The 13,215-nt window shown below is 27.2% G+C and overlaps 1 protein-coding gene across 1 annotated transcript in view; it reads left to right on the top strand.

The window, feature by feature from the left end:
• LOC135925588 (uncharacterized) overlaps positions 1–12,928 on the top strand; it is a 39,179-nt gene extending 26,251 nt beyond the window's left edge. Inside the window, exons 2-7 of the mRNA XM_065460995.1 lie at positions 1,353–1,496; positions 7,818–8,003; positions 8,625–9,347; positions 9,417–9,699; positions 10,218–10,324; positions 10,542–12,928. Coding sequence (XP_065317067.1) covers positions 1,353–1,496; positions 7,818–8,003; positions 8,625–9,347; positions 9,417–9,699; positions 10,218–10,324; positions 10,542–12,712 — 3,614 coding nt within the window. The 3' untranslated portion in view covers positions 12,713–12,928. The remainder of the gene's footprint in view (positions 1–1,352; positions 1,497–7,817; positions 8,004–8,624; positions 9,348–9,416; positions 9,700–10,217; positions 10,325–10,541) is intronic.
• Positions 12,929–13,215: the final 287 nt, after the last annotated feature.

Genomic DNA, 13,215 nt, shown 5'->3' with positions numbered 1-13,215 from the left:
GAGGACTGGCCATTTTTTTGTAAAAACGTTTTTTCAAAATATTTATATTTATATATCAAATAAAAAAAAATTTATTATGATTTTCTTCCTCTAAATTTTAATTATTTGTAATATATGATATAACCAATGACGAAGAAAAATGCGAGCGAACAAAAATTAATAAATTATGACAAACCCCTCACTTCCTATATCCATTCTTCAAAGTTATCATATTAAACATGAATATATAATTCAATATTTCATTATTAGGAAACGATAGGCTAATATATATTAAAAATTGAAAAATATAAATACCAATGTTTGACACATACGCTTATTTCAACTACAGTTTTATATCATAAATATGTATATTATTTATTATAATATTATTATACACAAAACTTCTAGATTTTTATATTATGTAACCTTAAGATTTTTTAAAAATATACAATATAGATTAATGTGCATAACTTATATATCAAAAAAAAATAGTAGTAAATTATACTATATATTTTTCTACTCATTTTTAGCAAACAATATATTGGATATTATTTGGTTGTGAATTTTCAAGCAAAATTTAAAATTTAAAATTATAAAATAAGTGACTGTTTTTAATTTTTTTTAAAATTAATATATTATAAACTTTCGCTTAGTAGTAAAATTATTTCTCCTTGAAAAAAAATAGGATTTGTTATAAAACAAAATTTTAAAATTGCTAGTTCCCAATTTAAGATGACAAATATTCAAAAAACTAGATTTTTGATATACAATCTGATTCATATTCAAAATATATATAGTATGTGTGTAGGCAGTAGGCGTACTGTAAATAATAACTCACTCATGGGCTTAACTAAGGGGGGATGAGAAACTAACCATTGGCATATTACAAGATTTGTAAATATAATTTTAACATTCCTCATGCCCCCCCCCCCCCCCCCCCACTTTTCTAAAATGTATGTAATCGGCCCATAAAAACAATAATTTTTAAAAATAAATAAGTATAATATAATAAATTATTAAAATAATTACTATACAATTTGAATTTTTCACGAAAAAAGAAATTTTTTTTAGAAATTATAAATAATTTTTGTATTTAAAAATGTTATCCCATCTTTTGAAAGTAAAAAAGCGACAATTTTATCTCTTATTTTTTAACATTGAATTCGTTTTATATGCAGCGATAAAGAAGTTGCACCAGGACCGAGCCTTAAGCGACCTAGACTGTTTAAAAACCTATATCTCTTAAAATATTTAACCAACAGATTTATCTATTTTTTATAAAATGAGATATTTGTAATTCATATAAATGAAGGTCTGAATAAGTATAATCATTACATTTTTTTTTAAAAAATATATTTTAAAAATAAATTTAGACAAATCATTAAAATATCCCGTTCTCGTTTACCTTCTTCTTGATTCGTACAATGCGGGAACCGGAAATACCTACGATGGGAAAATAATGGCTGCCAAGCACGACATTATAGTTATTACACTAAATCTTAGGCTAGGCATATTCGGTAATAATTTTATTTTATTTGTGATTGATTTTTTTTAAAAAAAATGGTATTTTGATAAATAGTGCTTTATGATGAAGGCACTTTCTCTGAACCAGTCAGAAACCTCGCCCATTTTTACAGTATTTATCCCGAGATTTTTTTAAATTTATGAATATATTTGTTATTATAAATTAAAAATGTTCCTCTAGCACTCTTGCTAATTCAACTTTTCAAATTTATTATGTTATTGCAATTTATCTATATCATTTTAATAGATATTATCTTGATTTGCATGTCTAGATAATGCATTTTGAAAATTTGCATAAAAACATTTTAGTATGCTAAATTTTAGGTTATTATTAATTTAACGAATCTGTTTAATTTTTCAGTTTGGATTAACACCACCACATATGATTATAATATATATTTTAAAAGATTAATATCTTTAGAAAGGCCGTAGTGGCCTAATCGGAAAATACATATATACCTATTTAGTAGATCGGAAGCAACCGCGTGATCATCTCTTAAAATATGAAAAATGGATATTTTTGCATTTTTTAAAAAATAGGTCTTTTTTAAAGCAAATGTGATTGCTGTTTTTAGCGAATTACTATGTGCTAACTGGAATTAACATTACCCAAAATTATAGGGTAAGGATGTATAGCGTTGAACATGTCTTAAATTATTTATATAAACCAAAATTGTTATTCTCGATTAACAAGGGTGGCTAAGTTGCATAGACATATTATAAACTTAGATATGGGTTTGAATCCAGAGAGGACAGATTTTTTTAAAAAATAAACTTAAATAATTTTGTGCTCCGGACTATGATAAAACTTAAAAAGGGTTTTTTAGGCATATTTCCAGCAATTTTTATTTATTTCCAAAGAAAGGATCCTAAATTTTTTTGTATAATATAATATTTATAAAATAAGGCTTAATTCACTCTACGTGAGCCATTTAATCGTTTATATAAAAATCAAGATGGAAATAGTTATAAGCATTTTTTAAAAAAGCGCCAAAATCGCGATCACATTAATATTTTGTATTTTCCAATATTTTATTATTTGTGTTTGAAATTTAATATATAATAAGTTTTAAATTTTTGTATGATTAATTCTAATAAATTTTAATATTAAAAAAGAACCCCCCCCCCCCCCCCCCGTAGAAAATCTCTTATGAGCGAGCCTGCAATGTCGGTATAATTCTTTAGATGTTTTGTCAATTATCACACATTTATATTTTAAATAAACTTATTAATTAAGTATTATTTTTAAATTTGGTAATACTTATTTAAAAGTTGGAGTTATATAATTTATTTCAAAAATAAATTCATAATCATAACAATAGAAAACTATATATAATCTTTTAAAGAAAATCAATTTGAAATTTATTTAGAAAGGAAAGTTGATGAGGTATAATAAGTAAATTTTAGTAGGGATGTGAACCCTTCAACAAAAAAAAAGGGTCCGGGTTCGGGTCCTGTAATAAATTTTTAAAGGACCCGGGTCCAGGGTTCGGGTCCAGGGTTCGGGTCCAGGGTTCGGGTCCAGGGAACATAAAAATAATGACTCAAAATAAGTTTTTTTCATTCATTTTTATTATACTTCAATATATATACACATTCATAATTCAAAATGAAATAATTTAAATTTTAAATATTTTATTCAATCGAACGATCATAATATCTTCTAAAATATCATCCTTGAGATTTCCACGTAAATTAGACAATATGTATTTCAAAGAAGAAAATCCACGTTCTACGCTGTCCTAAAATAGATAGTTATCTTTATAATATATAAATTATTGTACCTGTGTCGCCGGTACAGCCATGACGAATCTAGACAAGGTATACAATTCAGGATATATTAGAGAATTTTCCTCCCAGAATGTTAAAATATTTTTATCCCTATTAATTCTCTTAACTTCTGAGATTTCAATTAAAGATACAATCGATATTTTTTTCACCTTTCTATCTGATCCTGATGATAATTTTATTTTTTTTTCTCTATCTAATAATAAAATTTCGAGATCGTCAATATTACTATCATCATTACTATCGCTACAACCATTAGATGTTGAAGCCTCCAATATATTGTTAATAATAGAGTTATGGTTATGCCATAAATCGTCGAGATGGTCTATTGCCATTTGCTTTTGCTCAATACTTAATAGAACTTGATATCGAGGATCTAAATATATTGAGGCATACACAACACTATTTTTCAAATATTGTTGCTCTCGTATTTTCATGTTTTCTAATATTTCGTATGAAAAGGAACTTGTAAATTTTTCTAATTCTAATCGACATCTCATCATATGCCATAAAAATCGGATAAACACAACTGTTCTGACTGCAATCGTAATGTAGTAATTTTCAAAGGAACCAACACCCTAGTAAGGTCTTTGATTTGATTCCAATCATCCTCTGACAAAATGATTTCACATGATCCTATAATAAAATCATCACAGAAATCTTTTAAACTTATTAATCGCTCTAGCATCATACAGATAGAGGACCAACGGGTTGTGCAATCTAATATTGCCATTTGCCTTTTCATGGATTTTAATATTCGTACAATTGTAGGAGTTCTTAAATATTTAGCAACATCCCTTGCTTTGTCATTATAGTTTTAAAGATATTATTTTTGAGGGAATCATTAATAGCTAATTGTAGTGTGTGGGCTGCACATCTGATACAGTATATCTTCGTGGAAAATTCTTTTATTATTTCCGGTATGTCAAATTCACTTATGTCCTCAAAATTATTATCATCATTATTTATATCTATATCATCCATTTCGTCCAATGAACATTCATTTAATAATTTAATAGATTTGACTAGATTAGCACCATTATCCGTAGTAATGGTATAAACGTTTCTTAAAGGAATATGGAATTTATTTAAAGTTTCTATTATCATTCTTTTTATATTTTCAGAAGTTGAACTTTCTTTAATCTCCTTCATTGCTAAATTTCTTAAGATTATATTATTTCCTTTAATATATTGTATATTTCTAAAATATTTCTCCCTAATCTTTGGGTGGAATCTATTTTTAATGAAATTAATTTGTTTTTTGTTTCTTTTATAATTTTTGCTTGTATTTTTTTCGATTCATCAACCACTAAAATTTTAAAACGGTTAATTGATGTTCCAATTGCCTTACTAATAGGATCATAATTTTTTTTAAACCAGAATCCTCAATAATATTGAAAGGTCTTCCATTTATTGTAACAAGCTCAACTAAAGCATTCATCAAATTCTCCTCAGACATTTGAATATGAATGCTTTTTTTTAGGCGAAAAGCATATTAATAAATTTACATAATAAAATATTATTACTTACACTAGAAAATAATTTATGGTATCAATCTCTAAATAAAATGAAATGAAGTCCAGGAAGAAAATCAAATGAAAAGCGCGAATATAAAATAAATGATTCCACGAAAAAAATTAATAAAATTATAAAAATTTTATATTATTTTTTAAAAATAATATTTTTACATTATTTAAAAAAGAATTTATATGTTAAAATTTTTACCCTGAACCCTTGTCCGGGTCCGGGTTCACATTCCTGAATTTTAGTCAATAATGTAACTTTATAGGCTTGATTATTTTGTGATATATTTTTAAAACTAGACTATAATTTAAAATGGGATTTAGGTTTTTGTATCTTATTTAAGCTGACTCAATAGACATATATAAATTAAAATATTATAAATAACATTATGAATATATAAATAAGTAATTGATTATTTGGGAACTAAGTTATGTTTATTTTATAATTAGAAAAAATTTTTAAAGAGGAAAAATAAATTACCCATAGTGTATTTATTTCTATTTTTATACTAATTGTAGTGATGAAGAGTCCATAGAAGCAAAGAAGTATAAAATTAATATAATCTTTATGCAACTTTAAAAAAAATTAATATACTTTTCTTACTACGTTTAAAAAAATTGATACTATTTTTAAAAAGTTAGATATTATTATTATCACATTAAAAAATTTATACATGTGGGAAGCAAATTTAAAACTTCTTATTTTAAAAATATAATAAAAGAAAAAAAGTCATACGATATATCTTTGGTGTAATTTTTTTTATTATACGTCAAATAAAATAAACGTTAGGGAGTCAAATCTATATCACTTATTATTTTTTAATAAATAACTAGAAAATGATGCGAATGTATTATGTAATTTTACGTTTAAAAAAAATTAAAAAATGGAAAGAATTTTTTTTTATTTTTATCTTTTCTTTTTTTAAATAAAAATTTCTTCTATTTTAAAAGCAATAATTAAATATATAATAATTGCAATAGTGGCGTTAAAAATTTATTCATAATATATTTTAACTCAAGAAATTTTGATATGAATAAATTGAAGGAAAACCAACAACATCTTTTAAATTTGGAAAAATAATCATAACTTTTCATCCTAACATTTGTTCAAACAACCGTAAGTGCAGAGTAGGGATTATTAATTTAAAAATGATTAAAACTTAGGAGAAACACGACAAGTTAAATTATCCAACCCATCATTGATTTCTATTGAAAACAAATTTATAAATCTAGCAAATTACTTTTTAATTTAGTTATCGAGTATTACTCAAAAATCAACGACAAATTCATTTATACTTACATTAAACTTTGGTATGGTTTTGCAAATGAAAAAAATTAACTGCTTCCCTATTAGTAAACTTCGCGCTTCGTCACTGACCAAATATATATAATTAAGTTTATGAATACAATAATTTAGTTCAAAAAAAGTGAAAAATAATTATATTTCATTTGTCCATAAATTTTTTAATATAATTTTTACCAATTAGTTATAAATAATCTTAAATATAGAAAGAAATTAATTTACATTTAAAGTATACGTTTTAAGAACATATCTTCTTTATGAATTTGCTAATTATAATTGTTAATTTTTAGCTGTGGCGTAGCTAGGAATTTTCCTTAGAGGAGGTCCATACATATAAAATCATGGGGGCGACCCCCAGCCCTCCTCTTTAACGGGCCTTCGCCAGTTTATCTTAAAAATTATATTTGTTTTTCTTATAATATAAAATTCCTAGAATTATTGATCATTTTAATTAGTGTTGTAGATTATTCTCAATGACTTTATAATAATACTATCCAGAATAATTTCAGTAGTAATATAATATCCTTCCACAAACATCAAAACCAGAAAAATATATATTTATTTGATATAAAGTAACATTTGAGTCTTTTGAATGTATAATCTAAAAAAAATTGTTCTGGTGTGGGGGAGGGGGGTCCAAACCCGAAAACCTCCCCTGTAGCTACGCCACTGATTTTTAGACATTTTTTGTAAGTCTAAGATTATCTTTAATAAGTTTAATCTTCTCATATTCATTCCACTTTATCATGGATATTCGGGGTAGATTTAGCACAAGTAATTTTTTTATTTGCACATCCTTGATAATTTGGATTTTAAATTTTGAAAAATAACTGAAATAATTTAGGTGTATTACTATCAGGGGAGGAGTTAGTTAATATCTTTATTAACTGTCAAGTGATTATTTAAACCGCCTTGACTCTTTAAATTCTCAGCAACCGTGTGTATAATTCAATTAAAACGAACTTTCTACTTCCCATAACTAATATCATCATTAAACAGAGCGAAGAATACATGTTTATAATTATTTAACTTTATTTGTATTATATGTTATTTGGTAAATTCCATACCAAATCAATAAAAAAAAAATCGATTTTCAGCCTAACCCCCTCAGAATTTTTCTAAATTTTGTATATTGGTAGTATATACTATACTATAATAACTAAGAAAAATGATAACATTTTACTTCCTTACACTACTTACTTACTCGCTAAGACATGGGCGTTTAAAGAACGGAAAAAAGGTACATTTTTGACAATATGCACTTCATTGATTTTCAATATCTCTGGAATAAATTAGTTGGAGCAATAATTTAAATTTTATTATATAGCTTAATAGTAGATCTTTAGTATGACATATAAATAAATGTGATAGATACCAGATTATTACCAAAAACCAGAAGTAAAATCAGAAATGGCCATAGAAAAAAAAGGTATTTTTTCAAATTTTTTTCTCTGTAGATGTATACCAGACTGCTTTATATTTGTACAAAATCCTAGACTGGGCTGAAAGTGAAAATTTATTAATAAATTCTTAAGATTTTTATCGGGTTCCATTTTACTTATAAAATTCTTTGCACGCTTTTGCCTTTCAACTTATATTTGGTTAGCAGAACCTGATATATTATTATGAAGAGTATTCATATTTTTAATTTTTTTGTTAACATCTGCTATATATATTTATTATTATATTCGGAATACAAGGATTTTTAACTACCGGAGACTCGATTATAAGAGGTAACAATGGGTTTCTAGATCTCTGCGCTGCTCTACAATGGATTCAGGAAAACATAATTAATTTCGGAGGAGATGCTTCTCAGGTTACGATATTGGGATATAATTACGGGGCAGCTTTATCAAACTTGTTAATGGTTTCTCCGATCTCAAAAGGTTTGAATGAAATTCAAAAAAAAAATATATACTACTCTGCTTGTACAAAAAAAAACAACTCTTAGTTTTTTTATTCGTGAAAAAACTCTACAATCATTTACTTACATATAAAAAAAGGATATATAAAATTAATCAAGTAGTTTTTTAATAAGAAATGGGCAGTGATATTAATTATTTGATGGATTTATTGTCAAAAAAACAATTTTTTGATCAAATTATATTTTTATAGATCCTTTTTTAGAAAATGCTGAAATATTTTGTATTTAATACTAATAATCCATTATTGACTGAGTAGATATTAATTTATACTGGTAAAAATAAAATAAACAAAAAAAATACTGAAAATTTTTTTAAAAACTACTGGAGGCTTTAATTAGTTTCCATAAACATTACAAGAACTCTTAGCTAGCAAGTGTAATTAAATAAAATTAATTTTCTGATAGTTTTCATGTTTTAAATCAAATAATTATTTTTATAAAAATATATACTTTAAATAAATCGGGCGGAATTGTCCACGCTAAATCTTCGGTTGCCAACAAGGCCGAATTGCTGGGAAACCATTTTAAATATATTAAAATATAAGATACAGAATAAAATATTATTTCAACAAATAAAATTAAGGTAAATTTAAAAGAATCATACTGATCGATGGATCGATATATTCGCAACCTATCAAATTACGGAAACCGCCATACACCACAAACCTTTTGCTAAAAATCTTCAATTGCACATCGCCAAAGAATCTTCAAACTAATAATGGTTCTTCCAAAATAATGTCATACACTTTAGCCGAATGTTTAAAAAAAATGGAACCTAGTGAAATCCTCGAAATAACTCACAAGTTACACGTAGGTCTTATAATTTGGTCACCTCATATAGATAATTTTGTAATTCCTAACATTTATCAATCGCGTAGTGACAATAAAAAGCTAATAAAACATGACCTAAACCCCGATTTTAATTTGATGGTCGGTTTGATCAACGATTGTTCACTTCAAAAGTTCAGATCGTATTTAAAGGAATCATTAAATATAAACGTTCTGGAAGATCCGGAAGTATCAAAATCAGCATCGTCATCCCGCAATAATTTCGTAATTTGGAAACAGGTGGTTAATAGGTTGGTGATAAATAATTTTTTCAATCATCGGAAACACATTTATGCCGCCATTGCCAATGAATACCTTAATTGGGAAAAATTGTACAACCTTTCCCAGTGGAACCTTATGAAAGATCTGAAAGACGTTATCAAAGATTTTACGCTTTTCGCTCCCACTATTAAAATGTTGAACCTTTACTCACCGAGTGTGTCTTCGATGCTATGGATCTTGGATCCACTAATAACAAGTTTATATTTTATAAATCATAATAACAGATGCTAATATAATAATTATTTATTTTTTTATACTATAATAGATAGACCGGATAAAAAATCGCAAAACATATTTAATTACTGCCCCTTTTCTTACTCCCATCTACCCTATTTACTCACCGCTTACCCTTCCATGATCAGGCCAAATATTTTTGAAAGATTAATTAACAAGACATTTAAAACCATTTTTATAGCAGCTGGCCAAAACTCTTCTTCAAATAAAACTCTAACACCTGAAGTCGTTGTCATTATGAATAAAATTTTAAAGGCGAATTATTACTATTCCCAAATGATAACTGACACAATATCTAAATTCGTGAAATCGGGGTTTAATATATTATATAGTTGAGAATGTGTGTTACACGGCCCGATTTGGGTCATAAAAACGGCTCGATTATGATTTTGGCCAAAATAATATATCGTAATCTATAGATTTGGCAGAGTTCCAAATTTTTCTGCCACTTATGAGCAAAATCAACGGGCCGTTTTAGAAATCGACCCAAATCGGGCCGTTTAACACTTGTTGAGACGAACTTATCTTTATATTGTTTTTCTACCTTTTAATAACGCATTATATTATCAATAAAATATGTTACATTAAAACAATGGTTTTTCAGTATCTTTAGATACAAATAGAGATTTTTTTACAAAAAAAAACTTGGTGAGCTTCTTTATAAGGGTATGCATTTTTATTTATAAATAAACAGTTTACCACCAAAAAATATAGCCCATTTTAGGTCATCATTAATTAATTAGATTGATTAATTTAACCAAATCTTTAAGAAGTAATGATCGTCATTTCTAAATGTATTATCGAGATTAAAATTTTTATTTAATATTAACAGCCAAAACACGGATGTCAAGAGATCAAAAAGGCAGTTTTTAAACGATTCATCTGCCAATGTATCCTCGATTAATTATGATATCATTAGTCAAAGATATATTTCGATAAGTATTTTTTTTTTGAACCATTTTTTTTGTTGTATTTAATTATCGATAATTTTGATTTTACAAAGATTAATATTATTAATGCGTCTACAAATTATTTCAATGAAAGCTAGCCCATAAAACTTTTTTTTTTAAAGATATTATCGAATTTTATATTTATATTACGTATCATAATTATACTTTAATTTTTTTAAAATATTATTTACCATGTACTATATAAGCGAAAAATGGCACCATCGTCGATAATCATTACGAAGCTAGAAGAATGGCACTGTGGAACAGGTTCATTCCAATTTTGAACGCGAACGAGGAACCAACTATCTCTTTTACCGCAAGTAAAAATAAAAAGATGAACGAAAATAAAAAATCGAAATGGTTACACGACGTTAAGAATAATGATGAAAAGGATATAGATGGAAATAATTTTGCGGCATACGAACAAATTTTAGATATGGACCTAGATTATGAATCCGATTACCGCGATTCAGAATTTCCTCCCCCTCCCCCGTTACCTCCCGCTACCATACCCTCCATGGTTATGGAAAAAATTATGCGACCTCATAAACTCGATAAATTGATCAAAGAAGAACCAAATCAGAATTCCCACTATTCGGTTGATGATAACCTGCAATATTATAATCCCACTTTTTCGAGTCACTTGCAAATTCCTATATTTCCCTTTCGGAACACCCCTAATGGAAATAACCATAATAATAGGGCTGTTAATTATTCATTAGGACTCGATGAGCAAATGTATCTCCAAAATATAAATGGGTACAAATATTTTGACGACCGTGAATACGCTAAAACCCGGCGTTTAAAATATAATTCCGTTCTGATTATAACTTTGGGAGTCGGGGGGAGTTTATTAATAATTAATTTGCTAATTTTGGGGGCTGTTTATCACCAACGGGTTAAGTCTTACCAATACCGAGTCAAGCGCAAAGTTTTGATACCTCATGCTGATAATAATTGCCTTTATAAATCTAGCCAAGATGATGGCAAAACAGTAGATGATTGCATCTGCCAATATCACAAAGGATGCAAAGATTCCTGTTTCAAAACATCTAAATCTCACAAGGGATCCGTCGAGGAAGACGATTTAAGTTTTCGACCTAAAAAAAATGGGTCCGTCAAAAAAAATTTCAATAGAGGTAATAAAAAATGGAAAGGTAAGCATAAAAATGATTGCTCCAAATTGTTGTGCAACAACGACAATACTAATAATAATGAATTTAAGAAGTTCAAATCTAGCGAGGCATCCGACACTGACATAAAAAGAGATACATCTGACAATAAGTCGGGAAAATTTTATAATTTAGGCAAAACAACCGCCTCTTTTACGAATGCCAGTCATAAAAATGACAAATCGTTATTCATAAACAATATGTCGGAATTCAACCTGAAAAACCTAAAGAATGACCATGATCATGAAATATGTACAAAATCGTTTAACAACGATATCAACCATATATGGTTGGTTAACCCGAATAAAATAGGTGGTTCAAATCAACAAAAGCACCAAAATTATGATAATTCTAAGCTGTCACTTCATTCCTTCTCAGACGAAAACATTAGGCGCAACATTATGTCAAGTAAATATGAATCGATTAACTCATTCGACATTAACAACAAATACAAATCTGAATACGATGTCAATTTTATTAATGAATATTTACCGTCTTCTAGTCAATCCAACACCAACATTGATATCTCCTGTGATAGTACTAAAAATATATTGGACCACGATTGCAATGAGATCATATGGTCTGACATGGTGGATAACCATATGGAATCTAACCAAATTTTTAAAAATGCAAATACCAGTAAAATTCATTGCCAAAAGAATTCCCTTCCTAAAAACTTAAATAAATATGGATCCCATCCTTATGAAATCTACAATAATCCATATGGTTTAAAATCAGTATATACAACTCATTTTCTAAACTTTTCAAAATCTAATTCAATTAATACTGCCGAGGTTAGTAGTATACCTGAGCATCAAATCCCTCCTCCTCCAGCTTCTCCACTTTCAAGTTTGTATATAGGTCAAAATAAAAAACCCAAACTTTTAGATTATACTCTTCAAAGTTTTTCTACGAATTGTAAAAAAAATGATTTCGACAAAGGCCTAACTCGTGAAAATCTTACCCAAGCTAAACATAATCATGATGAATCCTCGTTTGTGCACAGGCATCCTTCAAAATCCTTGAATACTGATAATTACAAAAGTGACGATGACGTAAACGAGTTATACATATTTAAAACTTCTTCGTTAAGAACTGAAGATTCAAAGTGCCAAACTTCAATGGAGTTAAAATTATCACAAATATCCGAAAAATATTCTAACAATATTATAAGTTCTTCGGGTATTCAGGAGGTTCAAGTTTAATCCAGTGCCTTTAAAACTGCAACTCACACTAATATAGAGGTAAATAATCTGTATAATAGCCATTTTGTACAACCTCATAGTCTTATCACATACATCACAAGGCCAGTTGCGGAATTTCTCCGTCTTCAGATTGTCCCCATCAATCTTTGTCTTTACTGCATTCATTTTCAGGCCTATTTTTTTTTCTTACTTTGGAACTAACAGCTAATGATTATACTTTGGTTAAAATTTATTAATGTTTACAATATTTTTATATCTTTAAAAGATTTTAGACTTTAAGAATTATTTATTAAAAGTTATATAAAATAATACTCGAATATTATAAAAATTATATACATTATAAAGTAAACATTATTATATAATAGAGTATATATATATATATATATTAAATAAATATAATAATCATATTGCAAACATGTTTCTTGATGAGTATTATATTGACTTGTAATTTAAATCCAATTAACCGACATAACTTTTGACATACTAACAAAAATAAAGGAGTG

The sequence above is a fragment of the Gordionus sp. m RMFG-2023 genome, chromosome 2 (assembly GCF_954871325.1).
Source record: "Gordionus sp. m RMFG-2023 chromosome 2, tfGorSpeb1-WG-v2, whole genome shotgun sequence".
Classification (NCBI taxonomy): Eukaryota; Metazoa; Nematomorpha; class Gordioida; order Chordodea; family Parachordodidae; genus Gordionus; species Gordionus sp. m RMFG-2023.
This window is presented reverse-complemented; position numbering and strand designations above follow the sequence as displayed.